General features: G+C 39.6%; 2 protein-coding genes and 1 long non-coding RNA gene across 4 annotated transcripts; 2 read left to right on the forward strand and 1 right to left on the reverse strand.

Moving 5' to 3' along the window:
- The first annotated feature begins 1,350 nt into the window (after positions 1 to 1,350).
- Positions 1,351 to 3,959, forward strand: ATPMEPCRB (Plant invertase/pectin methylesterase inhibitor superfamily). The gene is made up of 2 exons (XM_077384096.1): positions 1,351 to 2,514; positions 3,031 to 3,959. Exons 1-2 carry the CDS (start codon positions 1,530 to 1,532, stop codon positions 3,720 to 3,722), a joined length of 1,677 nt encoding a protein of 558 aa, XP_077240211.1. The 5' UTR covers positions 1,351 to 1,529; the 3' UTR covers positions 3,723 to 3,959.
- A 5,354-nt stretch (positions 3,960 to 9,313) lies between these two features.
- LOC143881101 (uncharacterized) lies at positions 9,314 to 12,348 on the reverse strand. Of its 2 annotated transcripts, XR_013251857.1 has the most exons (3): positions 11,638 to 12,348; positions 11,184 to 11,573; positions 9,314 to 9,730 (listed from the first exon to the last, which is right to left on the reverse strand). It is a non-coding gene; the product is annotated as an uncharacterized LOC143881101 (long non-coding RNA). The 2 variants fall into 2 exon arrangements; XR_013251856.1 differs by lacking the exon at positions 9,314 to 9,730 and having other exon boundaries at positions 11,007 to 11,573.
- Positions 12,349 to 12,645: 297 nt separating this feature from the next.
- LOC143880637 (RING-H2 finger protein ATL2-like) lies at positions 12,646 to 13,230 on the forward strand. Its single transcript, XM_077383615.1, has one exon. It carries the CDS (start codon positions 12,646 to 12,648, stop codon positions 13,228 to 13,230), a length of 585 nt encoding a protein of 194 aa, XP_077239730.1.
- Positions 13,231 to 21,382: the final 8,152 nt, after the last annotated feature.

Raw genomic sequence — 21,382 nt, forward strand, 5'->3', positions numbered from 1 at the left:
TGGATGAGGTGTGGTTGGGTCATGGGTATGCCCAAGCCCGGTGCCAGCAGGCTGGGACTACTAGTCTCGAATGCCTCTTTTATTATTAATGAATTTATGTTGCCTTTAACAAAAAAAAAAAAAAAACACAGAGGGACGCGCATTGTATAATTGATCTGTCGTGAGCCACCTAAGTTGAAAGTCTTGAATACTACAAAACTGGACCTCTGTTAAGCATCACTAAATAAATATACATGCATCTAGCTAGGGAAATGCTTCACGTACTTCACTCAACTAAAGGACGTACGTGGTATGACTAATATGGTAGAAATTAAAATCAAGTTTTTTTTGTGACGCCACATACGCGTTGTTTATTAAAATGGAGCAGTTAGATCGGTGTTCTCACTTACTGACACAGTACAATCTACTATAAAAAAAAAGGAAGTAATCAGATGATGTATTAGTCTTTTAATTGTGCTTGGCCTAGAGATTTGCTAGGGACCATCGAAGAAGGCATTTCACAGACACCCTTGTATGAGAGAGAAGCCACATAGGCTCACTTCTTGTCTTATTCATTTAATTCATCCTAGGTCATATGTGGCTGCTCGCTCATGCAACAGCACGTCGGCGAGATGCCTTCTATGGTCATGCTTTACTGTCTTAATGTCAATGAAAGTGAGGGTTGCCCAAATTGCCTTGGGTTTCCCCAACTCTTTTAGGGAAGTGATATTTTCACCCCCTTTTCGTCCTTGGGCCATACCCCTTCTAGTGTAAAAAGATAAGTCATGTACATGGTTTTAAATTTCGGTTTCGGGTATAATTTCGGTGTTCACGGAAATCGAAATTCAGTAGAAGCTCATGAAATGTTGGTTTTTGTTCCGAAATTTCGGCGAAATAAAAAATTAGTATTTTATTGAAATTTCGGCCGAAATTGCTGAATGTCGACCAAAATTTGGTACATTTGGGCGATTTCAGTTTTTGGTACATTTCAGTTTTGGTTTTGGTGTTGACCGAAACCCGAAATTTCAGATTTCGGTCGAAATTTAAAACCATGGTCCTAAATACACTAGGAGTGTTGCCCAAGGACAGAAGAGGGTGAAATTCATTTCCCATTTTTTTGCTTGATTTGAGAGGAGTCATCTGTTTTACGGTGTGCTAGGTCTCTACAAAACACAGTTGGTCTCTAGTTTTGACCAATGGCATATTGCCTAAAATTTCGCAAATCTAGGCACCGCAATTCAACTAGAGTGTCATAGAAAGTAGAAACATAGATTACCAGCACTGTGACTTCAATACCAAAGAATAAAAGATCGTCTTTGTTTTGATTTTTCTTTTTCAAGGTCCTCACACCGCCCGCATAAATCTGAATCCACGCGCTTTGCAAAATCATATACGTTGACGCCAATATTGAAGACCCATCGTCATCTAATCGAAGGAAAGAACTCATATTTTATCTCACCGTCAAGGAAAGAAAAACAGGCTTCATCACCTTATATATAAACCACTGCAACCCAAGTCTATTCTTCAAAAATAAGTAGCCTTCAACAACCATGGCACCCAATCTTTCTTCATCTCTCTATCTCTTCCCTATCATCTTTCTTTTCTTATGCATTCCATCTATAGCCGATATACTCCCATCCACACCAATCTCCTCAGAAACAGCTTGCAACTCAACACCTTACCCTTACTTTTGCAAATCTATTCTCAATAATGGAAAATCCAATCTCTATGATTATGGCCATTTTTGTATGAGCAGGTCTTTGTTTATGACAAAAATGTTCTCGGCTCTAGTGGACCAGTATCTTAGACAAAGATCATCTTTGTCACAAACTACTATTAGGGCCCTTGAAGATTGCCAACTTCTATGCGGATTAAATATTGATTTCTTGTCAACTACTTCAGCTAGGCTTAATTCCGCCACTAGTCTCCCTGGCGTAGTGGCGGACGATGTTCAAACCTTGCTTAGCGCTTTACTTACTAATCAACAAACTTGTTTAGATGGTCTTCAGGTAATTTCTGCAGGGAACAGTCTGTACACCCCTCTGATTAATGGAACTAGGCTCTATAGTATTTCGCTCGCACTTGTTAAGCATGCCTGGATTCCTGGAAAGAAGAGAAACTTTGGGCTTACAGGGAGGAAACTACTCTTCTCAGACATGAAATTTGGCCGAAATGGTGAGTTACCTTTGAGAATGTCGAAACGTAACCGCGAAACTTTTGAGTCTAAAACGGGACGTAAGCTTCTTCAGACGGTTTCGGATAGTGTTTTAGTTGGTGACATTGTGGTTGTAAATCAAGATGGTAGTGAGAATTTCACCACAATCAATGATGCAGTGAATGCTGCTCCAAATAAAACTCACGCCAGTGATGGGTATTTTCTAATCATGATTAGAGCAGGGGTGTATGAAGAGAATGTCAATGTGGCAAAGTACAAGAAGAATTTGATGATGATTGGAGATGGGATTAACCAGACTGTGATCACTGGAAACAGGAGCGTTGTCGATGGCTGGACTACCTTCAATTCCGCAACCTTTTGTAAGTGATTTTTTTTTTTTTTTTTTTGAATTTTTCTCTCTCGCATGTTTGGATACCATGAATTTTCTTCCTGGAATATTAGCTTAGGCAGTGGTGAGGGAGGGTGGGAGAGTGATAGACATGAGGGGAACACCGAGGAGAGAGTAAGAAAAGTTACAAAAGACTACACCCAAAAAGTAATTTCTTTTCACCTTGGTTTTTTAGACACTTCTCAGCCTCTAATCATTCGGGCCCTCTTATCATGAAAAAAAAAATCCATGGTTACCAGTCATGGCCTTAGTGAAAATTTTTCAACCAGGAAAGAAATGCAACCCAGGTGAACTACAAAATTTATATAGAAAAGGATGCGAAACTACAAAGAGGAGGACATACTGCCTTGCGTGAAGAGCAAAATGAAAGGAAACCGTAAAGAATCAAAACAAAAAAGGGAGAGGGGCACCCCTTTTGAATGAAATTTTTTCTTTTCACATTTATGAGTAATCAAACTAATGTTGAATCACCATGTTTTGCATGCAGCTGCGGTTGGACAAGGTTTTGTTGCAGTGAATATAACTTTCCGCAACACCGCAGGAGCAATCAAGCACCAAGCAGTGGCTGTTCGCAATGGGGCGGACTTGTCAAGTTTCTATAGCTGTAGCTTTGAAGCCTACCAGGACACCTTATATACTCATTCGCTAAGGCAATTCTATAAAGAGTGTGACATTTACGGGACAGTAGACTTTATATTTGGGAATGCAGATGTTGTCTTCCAAAGCTGCAATATCTTCCCGAGGCTACCTATGAGTGGCCAGTTTAATGCCATCACGGCCCAAGGTAGAACAGATCCAAACCAAAACACAGGCACATCGATTCATAACTGTACAATTACGGCCGCTCCGGATTTAGCTTCAAGTGATGGGTCTACAAAAACATACCTCGGACGACCATGGAAAGAGTACTCTAGGACCGTCTATATGCAGTCTTTTATAGATAGTTCGATAGAGCCTACAGGTTGGACACCATGGTCTGGGGACTTTGCGCTGAGTACATTGTACTATGGAGAATATAGCAATACCGGGCCCGGTTCGGACACTAGTAGCAGAGTTGATTGGCCTGGGTTTCATCTGATGAATGCCTCAGATGCGAATAACTTCACTGTTTCAAACTTCATTTTGGGTGATAGCTGGTTATCTACAACAGGAGTTCCCTTCACAGCTAGCTTAGTATGAATGTAGTCTTACTACTTTTTGTTTCTTCTTCTTTTTCTTATATTTTTGTCGCACCCCCTCAGTTTTTGTCTTATAATTATTTACTGAATTGATGGATGTAATAGTCAAGCCCTGCCAAAGTATAGTTGGGCTCAGTTTCTGTCTTATAATTATTTACTGAATTGATGGATGTAATAGTCAAGCCCTGCCAAAGTATAGTTGGGCTTCATCAATGAATATATAATCTATTTCAGTCGATATTTCTTCCTTTTTCGATTTCTTATGTCCCATGTTAGGTTAGCGGTGACTTATCTCATTTTAGGGCAACTTCTATTAAAGAAATTTATTGACGATAGATAAGGGTGATGATAAATTCACAACCCCTGTAGGATAATTCACGCCCCTTTAACGTGAATTGATAACGCTTTTTCATGTTAAAGGGTGTGAATTATCCTACAGGGGGTGCAAATTTGTCATCGCCCCTAGTAAATTATTAACTAATCTTGAAGGGCTGCATCCGGGATATTTTAGTTGATTATTCCAAGATAGATACTGTGCAATGTCTTCCTGTCTGTGCTTAATCAGTCAATGGTTTAAAATAGGCCGGGTGATGATAAATTCACACCCTTTTAATGTAAATTGTGGCAGACTTTAAAGCCTTTTTTTACGTTGAAAAGGGGTGCGAATTATCCTAGAGGAGGTGCAAATTTATCATAGCCCTTTAAAATATATGAAGAGGAATTCTAGGGAGCCACGTGGCATCATTTAAGAATGTTGTGCTGGTATTGAATAGGGATGCAACTCGGACTACCCAGGCTAATATGATGGCCCAGAACCATAAACCTAATCCAACCTAATCCAAGCCTCGGGTGAAGGAGGGTCAACCCAAAACCAACCCACCTTTTTGTCTCTCGACACTAACTAATCCAGATTTCTCAAATCATGGTGGGTCCGGTCGAATTGGGTCTTGCTGGCCAGAGGCAAATTCTAAAACAAATCCATAACACATTTGAAATCATGAGTAAACCACGGTAAAATTAGGGGCATGGGATCGGTTTGGGGTTGCCTTAGGCCTTGACCGCATCCCGAACCCAAATTTAATCTCAGTAACTTTTTCAAACCCTAATCCAACCCGATGCGAGGAATAATTGCCAACTCAAGCCAAGCCAAATTCATGCTGGCCCCGTCGGTTCGTGTTAAGCCCGGCCCAAGTTGCAGCCCTAGATAGGAAGGCCCCACTGCCGACCCTAATTCCTATGCTCTGGTCAAAAGTACTTGCTGAAATCACGCTAAAAGAGGGGCGCCGCCTCCCGGGCAAAAAGTCATCGCCCCTCCAAAATGAGTCAACATCAATAAAAAAAACTAGTGAAGAACCAAATCTTCACTCTTTTAGCCTGCATACAATAACTAGGTTAATAGGTCTTTCATCCCCTAGCCATAACATGCAGATAGAAGAAATGTGGTTTCTACCGTCATTCTTTTCTTGACCGCCTTTAAATCCGTGGCAAAAGGTATATGTTTCTCGAGTTTTTACATTTTACCCGACCGTCAATTCCCATGTCGGAGGTACCGCACTTGATATTTGATCCAATAGGAGCCCACTTTTTAAGAGAATGTTGTCGGATCAAATATCAAAGGCAGTACTTTTGACCTACTGCTCACATGGGACTTGATGTCAGAGTGTGTGCCTTAAAAGTCAGTTCTACTTGTATTGAAACTTATAATATAATTAATAAATAAATTGTTGTTTCATGATATGTATTGGGTAATTCATAGAGTGTGTGATATGCTTCTTGACACACGTTTGCCATTAGGTAGTATCGTAGGATAGGCCATGCACATAGAGATTATGTGTTACGTGCTTGGATATGGCCCCACATATATGGTCACATCATCACTAATAATTAGGAAGTGGATTGCCTTGTGTTTATCTTTTCTTATTTTTTTGAGACGGAAAAACTTATAGATTCTTATCTTTTCTTATTATGCTAGGATATTAATTAGATGTTAAGATAGTTGATAGGAGTAATTGCTATTTAATAGGGATTTGATAAGGGAGTTACCTATTTAATAATTGAATTGCTTATTTTGGAGGGATTGCGCCTATTTTCATGGGAATATCACGATTGTAAACAGTATTATTTAAATCTTGTAGAAGGCATTGAAAGGGAATGAATGAAGAAAATTGTTTCTAAACGTGTCTTGTGCACAAAGGAGGATTGATCCTTCCCTCGAAGTGGATCAAGAAGCCGATCTTCACTCTAAGAAGATCAATCACATTACGATCCGGATCGGGTTTGTAACAAAGTGGTATCAGAGCAAGGCTTGGATGATCTAAGGATCGAACGGTTGGAAGCTGCAATGCGTTCTCTTGCGATGGGACAAGAGAAAATGGTCAAGGAGATGGAGGTGATATTTTCTGCTATGAATACTCGGTTTGACGAGATGGTGGCTATGCGTACGCGCGGCTATGAGGAAAGCTCCAACAACCAAAATCGTAATGGTGGAGGTAGATCTTATGGCCTTTATGTGACATGTGGTTCAGGTTTAATGAATTCTTATGTTCCCAAGTGCAAAAAAAGAAAAAAGAGAAAAAGCCGCAAAAGAAAGGTGTTTATCAGTGTTGTCAATTCCGACAAGGTGGTCGGCGGAAAATCCATCGTTCTTCTCAACCTATCCAACGCCACCGAGAAGATCCTTATCCACGACCATCCGTGCGTAAAAAATTCAATCATATAAAAAAAGCACAGCGATGGACTTTTGATGAACAACGTGGTCAGATCGGTTTGAAGGTGGAGCTGCCTCAACCATTGATGACAACATACTAGACTAATCGCAAGACGAAGAGGAGAAGAAAGGGGGTGTGAAAAAAAGAAGAGAAGAGGGAAGAATTTTGGAAGATCCTACGCAAGATCTCAGTTCTCACAACGCTTAATCTCCACCCTTCTCAGAATGCTTAATCTCCACCCTGGAGGACCAGGGTGTTTTCTAGGGGGGAGGAATGTTACGTACTTGAATATGGCCCCACATATATGGCCACATCATCACTAATAATTAGGAAGTGGATTGCCTTGTGTTTATCTTTTCTTATTAAGCTAGGATATTAATTAGAAGTTAAGATTGTTGATAGGAGTAATTGCTATTTAATAGGGGTTTGATAAGGGAGTTACCTATTTAATAGGTGAATTGCTTATTTTGGAGGGATTGCGCCTATTTTCATGGGAGTATCACGATTGTAAAAAGTATTATTTAAATTTTATAGAAGGCATTGAAAGGGAATGAACGAAGAAAATTGTTTCTAAACGTATCTTGTGCACAAAGGAGGATTGATCCTTCCCTCGAAGTGGATCAAGAGGCCGATCTTCCCTCTAAGAAGATCAATCACGTTACGATCCGGATCGGGTTCGTATAGGTAACCCCTTATCAATTCCCTATTAAATAGCAATTACTCCTATCAACTATCTTGACTTCTAATTAATATCCTAGCATAATAAGAAAAGATAAACACAAGGCAATCCACTTCCTAATTATTATTGATGATGTGGCCATATATGTGGGGCCATATTCAAGCACGTAACATTATGTGGCAAGGAGATATAACCTTCCAATTTTTTGTAGACCTAGAATGCTCACGGTTGAGATTGAGGTTGGACATCTCAAACCTGCACACAACAGGCATCGATCCTGCCTCTATACATGTATTGGGGTGCCCTATCTCGGCCATTGGAGTAGTTGACCCTAAGCAGGTGGAATGGGTACGATGATTGGATCACGCATTGAACGAATCACTTAACAAAATAACCCGTGGACAAGGATTTAGTAAGGTTGTTTTGAGGCCCTAGGATATGTCCTTAGACCTGAGGGGTTGTTTTAGTCTGTGAGCGAGTCTTATGGTTTGGTCTATCTAACCGTAGTTCAAACAGGATTACCAGAGGGTAGTACTGGGTCATCGGGCAAACACATGGGATCAATAGTGAAGCCCAACAAGGGATATTCCACCACCTCTCTTGTTGGGGAATTGCGTTTACAGTTTTGATCTTAGCTAAGCCCTTTAGTAAAAGGCTGGTCAGCCGATTTGATAAAAGTTTTTATCAAAGAGTTTTGAAAAATTATGTTTGTTTTAAAAAAGAATTCGCAAATGCATTTGAGGTTTAAACTAGTTGATCAAAAGGTAAACCATTGAGTGGCCCGAAGGTGAGTTATGCCCACCCCCCTTGGGACCTAACTCGGTAAATGCGAGAATGGAGGAAGGATATGAACATTGGATGTGCTTCAAGTATATAGATCTGAAGGTCTTCTTGTGGGTAATGTCATGTTGGGGGCTACTTGACTAATACAATCGTAGTTTTACTACATTGCTTGAGATCGCAGTAGGGCCCATGGTGGGCCCTGCAGGAACGACCATTGGATCCTTGAGACTATCCTACTCACAACTCGCTGGACCCCTTATAGGATTGTTGGACAATCCAGGGTTTGGTCTTTATTGCGCGCGAGGAATGAATTGGATCCGTTGTATGTGATACAGTGAGGAGATGCACCATACATAGAGTGCATGCACACTATTTAGAAGAAGAAACACACAATATTATGGTGGGTATATATATGTTTAATTAACATGTGCATAATAAATATTTAAATCATATTGGTTGGGGCTTTAAGTTAAAAGCTTAAATCCTATTGGTTGAGACTTAAGTGATTTATCGTGCAAGTGCTTAATTGCAACTTGAATCCTATTGGATGAGATTTAAGTGAAATCCTTTTGGTTACATGGTTGGTGAATTCCTATTGGTGGAATTCTAGAGGGAAAGGAGAGTTGGAATTAAACTTGGAAACCCACTTGAGTTTGGAAAGCTTCTACACACTCTCACAATGGAAAATTGTGGGAGGGGGAATTGTAATTTTACACACTTTCCAAAATCAAGAGGGATCCCTAGAGGGAAACTAAGTCCCTTGGGAACTCTATAAAAAGGGTATGGGGTGGATGAATTCTACATCCCTAAGTCATCACAAATTCTCCCTAGAGAATTTGTACGTCCGGTCCTCTCTCCCTGTTTTCTCTCTTTTCCTTCTATTTTGATTTCAAGTCCTAGTTCTAGCTCTAGTTCTATCCTAGTTCTAATTCTAGTTCGAGCTTTGTTTTATCTCTTGGAGAATTAAGTAGCTGCTGAGATTTCAAGTTGGATTTGGAACCCAAGAACTTCTTCTTCCTCCATCCTTGCATGTAGTAGAAGCCACTACTTCAACTTTCGGAGGAGTTGGGTTTGAGAAATGCCGAGCATACCTAGTGAAGAGTAGATCAAGTAGCGATTATCGAGAGAGGATAATCTATTGCAAGTTTTTATTTTGCTATAATTAGGATCTTGATTTGGTTGGTGGGAATAAATTTTTTTTGTTTTTCGTGCAAACTATCTTCCGCCGAGCATAGAGATTCCACCTCCAATTTTTAGTGGTATCATAACCATTAGTTGCTTAGGGAAAACAATTTTCAATCCAACATAGAGAGTGGTTTTCACCGGTGCCCGGAGCCCATTCCCGGCTATCGGAGATTAAGAATTGCTCGAAGTTTCCTTTTTTGAATTGGATATTGAGCTCGGAAGACTTTGATTCCTAACTGATAAAATTTCGAGCGATTCGTTGTGTTTATTAGAATCCTCATGATGATAGAAATCCAATAAGCCCAAGAAATCAAAATTCCAACGGTTGGATAAAAAGTTATGGGCAAAACAAGAAAACCCCCAAAAATCAATAAAAATTCCAAATTACAAGCGACGGTCAACCACCAGACTGCGGTCTTCTAGAGGGTGTCGGCTCGTTTCTGTTCAGATTTGGATTGTTCGGCATTGCCTACCTTATGTCCTTATGCTCTGCTGCCCCTTATTCTCTTTTGGTTAACCTTACCAAGTCGGCCAGATGTGCGACTAACCCAGGGCAGAGCTACGTGTAGCGTAAGGGGGCAGCTGCCCCTCTTGAGTTGGGTATTTCCAAAAAAATTCCCACCTTAACGCAAAAAGTTCGGATAGGATTGCCCCCTATTATTTTTGCCAAAAAACAAAGTCAGATTTCAGATTTTAGCAAGGTTTTGTTTGACGAAAAGTTAGGCGCATAAGAGAAGGGTCTGTGCGGAAAATTTAGGATAAAGACAAATTTCCTTTAACTTTCTTATAATTTATACATGAGTTAAGTGTTTCTAAGTGCGTGCTTAGGGAGCTCCCTAAGCACAAGTGGCTTAAAAAGCCACCGATTGGTTCGTATGGCGGGTCCACCTCTGTGGGGTCCACAAAAAGCGACCTAACGGTGGCTTTTTAAGCCACTTGTGCTTAGGAGCTCCCCAAGCACGTGCTTAGAAACACTTTTCTCTTTATAAATTGCCATTATTTTTAACAGTACCTACAAAATTGCCCTCCAAAGTCACTTTTTATAAAGTGAGTAGTGGGATCATCAAATACAGTAGTGCTAATAACATTTCCCTACTTTAATCAATGTAGAAAAAAATAGGGTTTAAAGAGGGATGGACATGTAAATGAAATCAAGACCATTGATCTTGTAAAAACAGAATCCGGTGGCCCACATGGTCTTGGTAGCATCCTAAATGGATACCCAACAAATTTCGAAATTTGATTAGAGTCTAAAACTGATTATTGGCCTCAATTTTGGAATCTTTCCTATTGTGGAATATTTTTCCATCTTATGCATAGCTTGGATGGGCCCCATGATTTCATACCATGTTTTCATTGTGTGTGGCCCACCATCTCCACCCAAACTCATGTATGTAGTGGGGTCCACTATATAGTTACAATTTATTAAGAAAAATTAGTACATTGTACTAAGAATAGATATAGTGTTAAATGGAGAAATATGTGCAATTTTCTTAAGGTCGGTTATAAATTCACCCAATTCTAGAATGAATTCACCCCGTATTTATCAAAATGGACTATCAGCCCCACACCAAAGGATGATCCAAACAGTCCATTTGACGGGCCACAACGTAAATAGGTTGTGCCCCAAAAATCATTTCCATAGGATGATCCCAACCGTCCGATCTATATAAGTTTCTATAATGTGAGTCCCTCATTAGACCAGAGGGTTAGAATCATCCTATGGAAATGATTTTTGGGGCACAACCTATTTACGTTGTGGCCCATCAAATGGGCGGTTTGGGTCATCCTTTGGTGTTGGCTGGTTTGGGTCATCCTTTGGTGTTGGCTGTAGAGTCCATTTTGAACAATACAGGGTGAATTCATCCTAGAAGGGGGGTGAATTTATCACTGCCCTTTTCTTAATACCCTTCAAACGTAAAAAATTAAATTCAGACAAATTTCAATTCAAATTACTTTAAATGTAAAAAGACATATTTTTTTTTGCCTACAGAAAATTTGCTCAATTTTATTCGGCCATTTTTCATGTTTTGATGTATTATAGTTATGAAGATCAAATTTGCGAATTATTAGGTGAGAAAATTCCTGGCTCCGCCCCTAGACTTACCGGGTCAAGTTGTTGAACTCGTATGTCGTTGGTCCACGTTGTTGGGGTGGAGCTTTAGGTCGAACACCAATGGATAGGGAACAATTTTGAGAACCGTGCCGGGAAACCGATCACGCCACGAACGGTGAGTCATGGCGAGTAGGGGTGCTCTTATTTGGTGTAGTGGTGCTTATTTCTCACTTCTCATCGTTCCCACGGATGGCGCCAAACTATTGATACTGGAATCTGGGCTGAAACTTGAAGGTCGAGGTGCTCCTGTGACGGAGTCAGCTGCTAAGGGTGACCTATGGCCCGCGAGCATAGAGAAAAACATTGGAGGGCCCGAAGTTTGGACTCCAACGGAACCCTCTCATGCGTAAGTCAGAACGTGCACCAGCAGTATAAACTGAGCTGAAACAAGGAAGAAGAATGAGAACGAAGAGTAAGCGAGAATGAGCTGAATTGAATTACGCACCTTGGCGTCTGGTTCCCCTGCTTAGTTCCCCTGCTTAGAGCCCTAGGAAGTTTAGGAAACTTGCTCTTCATGGAGTCACTGTGATTGGCTGATCTTCCAGGAAAGTCAGTTTCCAAATTTATCTCGCTGACCGTTGGGATTAGTTTTTAAGGTATCTAGAAGAGGTGCCAAATCAATATCTTCACCCCATTGTCCTTTTGTTCGTCTTGGTGCCCTTAGCACCCTGACGCCATGTGCCGGCCTCCCATTGGAGCTAGGATTTCTACCCCAACACTTAACATTAAGAACCGCCTAGATCTGCAGACTTCTTGAATATTGAATGAAGTCACCGAATCAATCTAAGATTGTGACCGTTTGTGGTAAGATAAAACCAGTTAATTCCAACGGTTCCGGCATCTGATCTTTCACAGTTTAGTACATGTTTGAACTGATTTGCATCATAGTCTATGATTTCATACTCTTGGATATAAAACAGATCGAAAGACAAATCTAAGCTTTCAATTGGAATTGAAATTTTTAAGAAAATTTGCTAGCAGAATTTGTTGAAATTGTGCAAGACAATCCAACCTATTCCTCACAGTGATCAACAGAATATTCCCCACAGTGAACAGCATAATTGGCAACAATTCACTTGGATTTGCTCTAAAGATTGAGACTGTTCTCTTCAAGTTTAGTGTCACACACTATGGGCGTGCTCACCTACATCACATTTCACTCAATATCATAGAGAGAGTGGTTGAAAGGTTAATTTTTGGTTATTTTATAACTTCATGCAAACCTCACTAGGTGGTCCCCACACCATCAGTTACAACTGCAAAAACCACCTCCTAATTTATAGAAAAAGGAAAATGAAATTTCCACCTATTCCAGAGTCCAAGGGAGTAAGTAAGAAAGCACTAACATCCAAGAACCTCCTCCCTCTCTTTCCTTCCCATTCTTCAACATAAAACCCAATTCCAGCCAAAAAAATACAACAACAACCCATTAACCCAATCCTACGAAAGAACAATGGAAGACGCGCAAAACGGTGTTCAAGGGGACTACATCCCTAACCCAAAAGACTACGCTTTAAGCGGCAAAATCTTGCTAAGCGCAATTGTTATCCTTTTTACAGTTGTTCTCCTCATCCTATGCCTCCACATCTACACCCGTTGCTTCCTTCCCCGCCGCCGGCGCAACCACCTTCGCCGCCGGGCAGCAAATTTCATCTTTTCAGGCCAGCAACAACAGAACCGCACCTCGGTTGTTTCCTTCGGGCTTGAAGTATCAGTGCTCAGATCACTCCCCGTCTTTGTATTCTCGACAAAGACCCACCAAGGCACGCTTGAGTGCGCCGTGTGCTTGTCCGCGTTCGAGGAGAACGAGAATGGCCGTCTCCTTCCTAATTGCAAGCACAGCTTTCATATTGATTGCATTGATATGTGGTTTCATTCCCATTCTACCTGTCCTCTCTGTAGGGCTCTTGTCAAAACGGAAATCCCACCATTGGAGAGGATTTTGAGTAGAGATAAAAGGTCTGCCACTGTATCTTCTTGCAATTCTATCACGGAAATTGAGTATGGGGAAGATCAAGTGGCTCAAGAAGAGAAGTGAATACCGCCGCATAAGCATCGTCAAGGACGGGTTCAGCCGCTTTGGATGACAGCAAATTTTAGTGTGGAAGTTTAGTACAGAAGATGTATACAAACAAGGTGTGAATTAGTTTGTTAAGTATATAATTCAGATCAGTCCCAAAATGAACATGTGAAAGCAGCAATTGGATTTATATTTTGGTTTTGGTGAATGTATTATTAGTAATCCCTTGTTATGATAATGAAATCTCTCTCTTTTGTTTTAAACCTCCCTTATTGGACATTGGAAGTTACAGCAGCTAATCCCTCTCTTTCTTTTTAAACTCTTGTTAATCGAAAATGGAAATTATTACAGCCAAATAGCCAATGAAGAACAATGAGCTTAACAGCCAATGGAGAACTAGGTGTTGCGGTTGCTTCTCCTCGCTACAATGCTCAGATCTTCTTTTCTTGATCCTAGAGACAGCATCAATATGTTGCCGCTGAACTTTGGATGGACTCCTAGAAGGGAACTCGTGCCGAGTTAGCTCCGATAAGATGACCTGCGAGCACAAAACATCGAAAGGAGGATCGGAGTTGCGTTGGGACAAATTGGTATGGTTTATGAACAAATTGTTTAGAGCAAAGAAAGACAATAGGAGAGAAGTAGAAGCAGGCAATGCAAGCCGACACTTTCTCTTTAGACTTTAATTTCTCCACTTATGCAGGTGACTACCATGGAAATAAGTCCAAAGGATACAATGCTTACACTAAGAACAAGTGCTGCACCCCAAGTTCAAAGCAGTCAATATTGCCCTTGAAAAAAATGAGAAATATAGAGGAGTAAAAGAGGAGAAATTCATATTGAAAATGAGATCCAAAGCCTTCTTTTATAGAAGATAAAAAGTCATGAGAGCTCCCCTTCAAATGAAAATTCGCTTTCATTTAAAATAACACCTTTTTACAACAAGTGTCTTTTGAATGGAAATAACATTTCACAAAAAAGAAGTCTCTTTGAAAAATCTCATTTTTCTATTTTACATAAAACATTTAAAAAATATCCAACAAGTTAGACTCTGGGGAGTACTTGTTGGGATGAATTGGTATCATCAATGATCAAATGGTGGAGATGCAAATCATCAAAGTAAGAAACACAAAGAGAAAATAGATAGAGAACAGGAGAAGATAAAGAGAGATAGGCAAGGCAAGCCGAAGCATTCTCTTGTACACTCTATTTCCCGCACTTATGGAGGTGGCTTAACGGGACTCAGCCAAGCTTTCTTTTATAGAATATAAAAAGATATGAAGGCACTCTTTCATTTAAAATAGCACCATTTCACAACTCAAATGCCTTTTGAATGGAAATCTCATTTCACCAAAAAAAAAAAAAAAACCCAGTTTGCAGTAGTGTTTTTTTTCCCCCACTGTTTTAGGGATTTCTCTTACTCCCTCCACTAATGCCCTCTCAAGTCTCCTCTCTCTCCTTCTCAGCCCTTCTTTCACAATTCGGCCCTCGAATATTCTATGTAATAATTCCAGATGGTTGAGAAACATGCCCTAGGGTGTCTAGTTCTTTATTTCAGCAAAATTTTGTTTACCCACCCAAAGCAAGAAAATTAGAAAAGTCCTCATGTAAGATAATTCAACATGATTGCTCGACAGTCTAGTTATAGATATCCCACGCATGGTTTTAAATTTCGTCCAAAATCATCCGAAATTTCAGATTTCAGTCAGGACCGAAACGGAAACGTTCTGAAACCGAAATTGCCAAAATTTGGTAAATTTCGGTCAAAATTCCAAAAATTTTGGGAATTTCGGTGATATTTTCAAAAAAATATTAATTTTTTATTTCTTTGCCAAAATTTCGGCCCAAAAAGCAGACATTTTGAGCGCTTTTTCCGGATTTCGGACGAAATTTTTGTTTCGGTGAGGACTGAAATTATACCTGAAATCGAAATTTAAAACCTTGATCAAGCCTACCATCCTCACTGCCGATTCAAGTCGCCATTGCTCATTGAATAAGGACCATAGCTAATTTTGTATTCATTCATTCATTTGTAGGCTCTCTAAATCATTCTAATCTTAACTATAATCAATGTAATATTAAATTATAGTAGACTTGCGCACGTCTTGATATTGTTTGGAAGGTCGATAATGATGGATTTTGGTGCATCCTTCGAATTTAATAAAGTTATCGGACCAATATGGTACATGCATCAAAACAAGTGCAACCCAATGCAACCTGCTCCCATCAATTATTGTAATTTATATAACACAACAAACTGCAGCTCTTCAATGATCTAATCCGAAAAGCCCAACCAACTCCTATCAACTTTTAACCAGAGGAGCAGTTCATTCTCATTTTATTCATGGAAATTAGGTAGGAGAAGTTTTGATAATTTTACCAAAAAACAAAAGGGACAACACAGTGCTGGTTTGTTGGTGTTGGGGGTAAAATGGGGTCCACCATCTATTGATGCCACGTGGCAGGAGGCTCACAAACACCTGAACCAGCCGGACGAGTGCCGCCAGTCACTTCTCTCCACTGAGTCTAAAATCACAAGGGCCCGACCGAGGGTGGCCTTCAAGGCCAGGACTTATAGCCGAGCGCTACCATGCGACCCCAACGCTACTTTGCCAAAGGAAAACCCTCAACTGGCCACCGCCCGATCACTTACAGCCAACTGCCCCTACACAGCTGTTTACACCCATTTGGGGTTTTAATCTGTCATAGACAGACCGAACTAGCAAGTGACAGTCCGCATGAACCCAAGACAATGCGCATGTACCAAAACCTACAGAGGTGAACGTTAAGTTATTGAAGGTTTCATTACAGCACGTTCATCTTGAGAGAGGCAATTGGTCAGATGAGATCGAATTATCACGATGCTTATCTGTTCGGACTGACTCGTGGATGTGGCATGGTTGTCGCCAATCGTAGGAAGGTGGAAAATAACCACCTGGACTATGAGGGACATGAGAATAAGGTGACCCATCATGGGTAGTTGTCAAAAAACACTACGAGAAAAAAAGGCTTTTACGGTGTTCAGGAACGCCAGTAAAATCCACTATGTACGCTGGTGTTACATTTACCGGCATATAAATGGAACGCCAGTAACTGCTTTTAACGGCGAAAGGTCAAATTATTTTTAAAAAGTCGTTTAATATTTGAAAATTCCAAAAATTGGATACATTTACATTCACACCCTGTTTACATTCACCAACCTGTTTACATTAACATTTGTTATGTTTCCCATAAAGGACAAGATCAAAACTGCTTATTTTCATCTTAATCATATTGAAAATAAATACTTTGCACACAGAATTAAAAGGAAAAAATAAGCAGCCAATGTTGTGGAATTAATTTGGCCTGTGCTATGCATTTTTGGAAGAGAAAACAAAAATCTTTTTGGTCTCCGAATGCAATTCCTCTCCATTTCCAGGTCATCAGCACTTTGTCTTTAGCCGCACAACTTTAGAAAACACATGTAATTTCCAACACCTCTCACCTGTCATTTGCAAGAAAGGTTCCAAACACCATGTAGTAGAAGAAAGTTAAACAAAAATGTTGTTCCAACTATCTTGCATTAGCCGGATCCACCTTAATATCAACACACAATACAAACATACAAAAGTAAGGCATAGGTAAAATTAAAACTGTTCTGCAACATTGAGAGGAACTGTATACTACAATCAATTGTTGAACTGAGAGGAAGTATAATATACATAGATGGGTTATCACTGCTCTATGTACATTGAAAGCATAATTTATTCAAAAACTACTTTGTATTTGGGTTTGTATTGAAGCTCCAACTTCAAAGTCTCAAATAGCATACCCGAAATATACTCAGTTAATTTGTTTGATCCAGTTTATCACTTTTAGTGAGTTAGAATCAGTTTTAATTGAGTAAACGTTTTAATTGAGGAATGAGTCCACTGGTTGAGACAGTCACCTCGAGAGGACTGAAATGAAGGCCCTGCACTTTCATTGCACTAAGGAGGCATACAGACCAAAACATACATGCCTCACACACACTAGCAACTACAGTTGAGGAATAGATAAAAATAGAAGAAAAAAATTTGATAGGTGAAAGCGGGAAAAAATCCCATGTGTAGAAAGAACACCCATGCACCAACAAGATAAAAAGCATTCATCTTGCTTAATTGAGTCAGACAAATTAAAATTACCTCAGATTGTGCAATTCACGTGCAACTGCAGAGACTGGTGTTCTGTTATGAAGATGGGTACCCTTAAATTCATAAGAAAATGGCATTAGGCAAGCACAAGAGACCCATGTGTACACAAACATGAAGAACCAAAAATGCAATCACCCACTTGCACCAACACAGAAATACACTAGCTCTGTACCAGCATGATATTCCGTATGCATTCAGGGAATTGTAAAAGCTAATGAGAAAAAAGCAAGGGCATTGTGAATATCAAAATGAAGCAGTACATATATCAATTAAACAAAAAAAAAATGCAGACATGGTCACCAAACTTTTTATTTATTGGTATGGTTACCAATTTGTTAAAAAAAAATGACTTGGCATTGTTACCAAATTAGTGGTTATAATAGTTTTAGTCTTAAAAACGCGGATGTGACGCGGAATGCAGCTAAGAAAAATCCTTGTCGACTCGGCGGGGACGTGGCCAAGAACGCGGTTGACACGGTAATAACTCGGAAGAGTCAAAGGAGTTTATTGACTCTGTAGGACAAAACACAAAATGCGGATGTGGTGCAACGCAGAATGCAGCCAAGGTAAAAGGAGTCGACTCGGGCAAGTTCCTTGTCGAGTCAAGGAGTTTTTAAACACTACTTTTAGATATGATTAAAACGACATTTAATTTCTTTCAGAAAGGCCAATGTGGAGCCCACCTAAATTGATATTCCAAATTCAATCTCTCATCAGTCATTTTATACTAGATCCTCCTCCTTTGAACATTTTCTGGAAATTTTTAATTTTTTGATCGATTTATATCTTCTCAAAATTGGTGCCATATCTAAAATTTTATGGATCCAATACATACAAAACAAGACTATTCCATCAGTAGAGTTCATGTAAAGACCCATACACTGATCTAATGAATCCTGAACATAAACCAATTGCCTACAATTGAATCATTTAGGACCAAAAGCGAGCAAAATTCAATCAATGATCAGAGGAAGTATACATTACAATCAATAATTGTTGACAAAGATGTCCTAAAGGAGAAATTACCAAACAATATTATTCAAATCCCAACTTATGAGAGCAAGTGCGAAACAACATTGAAAATTTAAAGGCGAATTGGAAAACTATGTAATATATATTCAGTAGTGATGCAGATAGTAGGCCAATAAGTGGCATATTTGCCCATTAGAAATTATTTCCATGTTTTAGTTTCTAGGATTTATATTTTCATGTTTTAGTTTTAGGATTTTATTTTTCATGGAATTTTATTTCAATTGCCTATAAATAGGCCTCATGTATTAGGGATTTTTAACTCTAGATGATTAATTGAATTGATTGAGATTTCTCCCCTCTAATATTCTCTTCTTTCTAGCTCTCTTCTTCCTTCTTCTCTTCTCCCTTAATTTCTTTTTCTTCTCCCCCTATTCTTCTTCTTCTTCTTCTTCTTCTTCTTCTATTCTTCTACTTCTCTTCTTCTATTCTTCCCTCTCTTCTTCTACTTCTCCTCTTCTACTTCTCCCTGAATTCTTCTCTTCTACTTCTTCTTTCTCCTCTTTCTTCTATTTCCCTTCTAGGTCCGACATCAAGTAGCTTAGGTCCATGCATAAAAAGACATTCTTTGCGAGTTGCAGAACACAAAGTTTCCATGCCTGAAACTGATACAGGTTTCCATTTGCAAGTTATGGAACACAAAAAATAACTCACCCCTTACTACTAAACAACTAATTATACCAAATCACTATACCCAAAAAATTAACTCCTTACTAATAAACACAAATTATACCAAATCACTGCTATAACTCATCCCAGAAGTCCATTAAAAGAGAAAAAGAAAGGGCCATTGGTAGAGCACCTTCATCGCAACAAGTGTGGCATGCATTTCATCAAGCATTTGAAATTCAATTCCATGACTCCACAGCGCAATGAACAGTACCATTAATATGAGTAAGCATTCCACCTTGAGTCAACAACACAGCTTAGACCATATATGACTCTCTATTCAAATAAGGCCTCATGAAGTGAGGTCATGCAATGCAAATTTGACCAATTTCCATGAACATTAAATATCATTGGATGAAAGCCCCTTGTGCAAGCACAAGTACAGAGAATGTGATGAATTACGTGCTACAGGTCAACACCAAAATGCCATTGAATTTGTTTTATTGTGACACATATATCACACCTGAATTTGACTAGTGTATGGATCAAAATGATCTTGCATTTCACTCAACATTTGGATAGGCAAGTGTGCATACGTCTTGAAGAACCCAATTTCAAAAGAAGAACAATAGTTGTTCACCACAGGACAGTTCTGCTGGGATTCATTTCAGCTCACAATCATGGTTTTAAATTTCGACCGAAATCCGAAATTTTCCGAAATTTCATTTTTCGCCATTTACCAAATTTCTAAATGCCATTATTTATTTATTTATTTTTTAAAAAAGTGTTACAAAATTTTGGTCCGAAATTTTGAACCAAGTTACCAAATTTCGGACCGAAATTTTGGTTTTCAGTGGGTCCAAAACGGTTACCGAAACCGAAATTTTAAACCATTGTCACGATATCCATAGAACCGACCGGACTTCAATGGTCAATCTACTTCAAAACCGAAAGAAAGAATAGGCAAGGGGTATTTTTGCTATTACAGAACCCGAGCGTAACTTCTCGATTGATCTAACGTGCAAAGTGTTGCACTCTAATAAAAAAATATGAATGGTAAGAGCAAAAATGAACAATGTTTGCTATTTATTGGCATTGAGTGGAGGGAGAAAAAGATGATGCTCTATTACCATAACATCAAGTTAATGCTATTAACTTTAATATATAGTGTTAATCTTTAAACTACATTTTTTACTTTCCATATTCAAGGAGAGGTTTGGCACATTAGCCATAAAAGTGTTCTGCTACTTGGCCCACTAGATTAAAGGTTTGGACAAGAGAAGTTCCTATTTCTCTTCCATTTCATAAGCTTCTGACTACATTTCAATTTCCTATACTTTTCACTATCAAATACTTTTCATGGTCACCTTGGAAAAGAAAAAAGTAATAAAATTAGGGCGCTGATATATCCCGCCCTTGTAGGCTTCCCCCACCCCCGCGCCATGGCTGGCTAACGTTTTCCCACCATTTGACCGGTCTCTCTCTCTCTCTCCACACACACACACAACAAGAACAGTTGGTGGGCCCAACAGAAACCTTGGTGGAATGGTGGGCCCATCTTTGAACAACGTAGGCCCCGCCCATACCACACCATAGGATCATCCAAACCGTCCGTTTGATGGGCCATAAACGTAAATAGGTTGCGTCCCAAAATATTATTTCCATAGGCTGATTCGAGCCCTCCGATCTAAAAGAAACTACATCTTATGCAACCTCTATAGATTGTAGGGTTGTGATCATCCTATGGAAATGATTTTTGGGGCACAACCTATTTACATCATGGCCCATCAAATGGACGGCTCGGATCATCCTATGGTCTGGATGGTACACTTGATTTTCAAAAATATGGGTGGGGCCTAAATTGGGCCTTAATGTTACTGTACGAACCACACCATAGGATGATCCAAACCATGGGCGGCTTGGATCATCCTATGTTGTGGACGGCACGCTTCAATTTGAAAAAAATATCGGTGGGACCTATGATTGGGCCTTAATGTTACTGTACGACCAACTCCATAGAATGATCCAAACCATTCATTTGATGGGCCACGATGTAAATAGGTTGTGCCCCAAAAATCATTTCCGTAGGATGATCACAACCCTACAATCTATAGTCTATAGAGGTTGCATAAGATGTAGTTTCTATTTAGATCGGAGGGCTAGGATCGGCCTATGGAAATGATATTTTGGGACGCAACCTATTTACGTTTATGGCCCATCAAATGGACGGTTTGGATTATCCTATGGTGTGGTATGGGCGGGGCCTACATTGTTCAAAGATGGGCCCACCATTCCACCAATGGTTTTTGTTGGGCCCACCAACTGTTCTGTTGTGTGTGTGTGTGGGGAGAGAGGGAGAG

This window comes from Tasmannia lanceolata, unplaced genomic scaffold (assembly GCF_043159265.1).
Source record: "Tasmannia lanceolata isolate RefF3 unplaced genomic scaffold, GAP_Taslan_0.1 ptg000007l, whole genome shotgun sequence".
Lineage (NCBI taxonomy): Eukaryota > Viridiplantae > Streptophyta > Magnoliopsida > Canellales > Winteraceae > Tasmannia > Tasmannia lanceolata.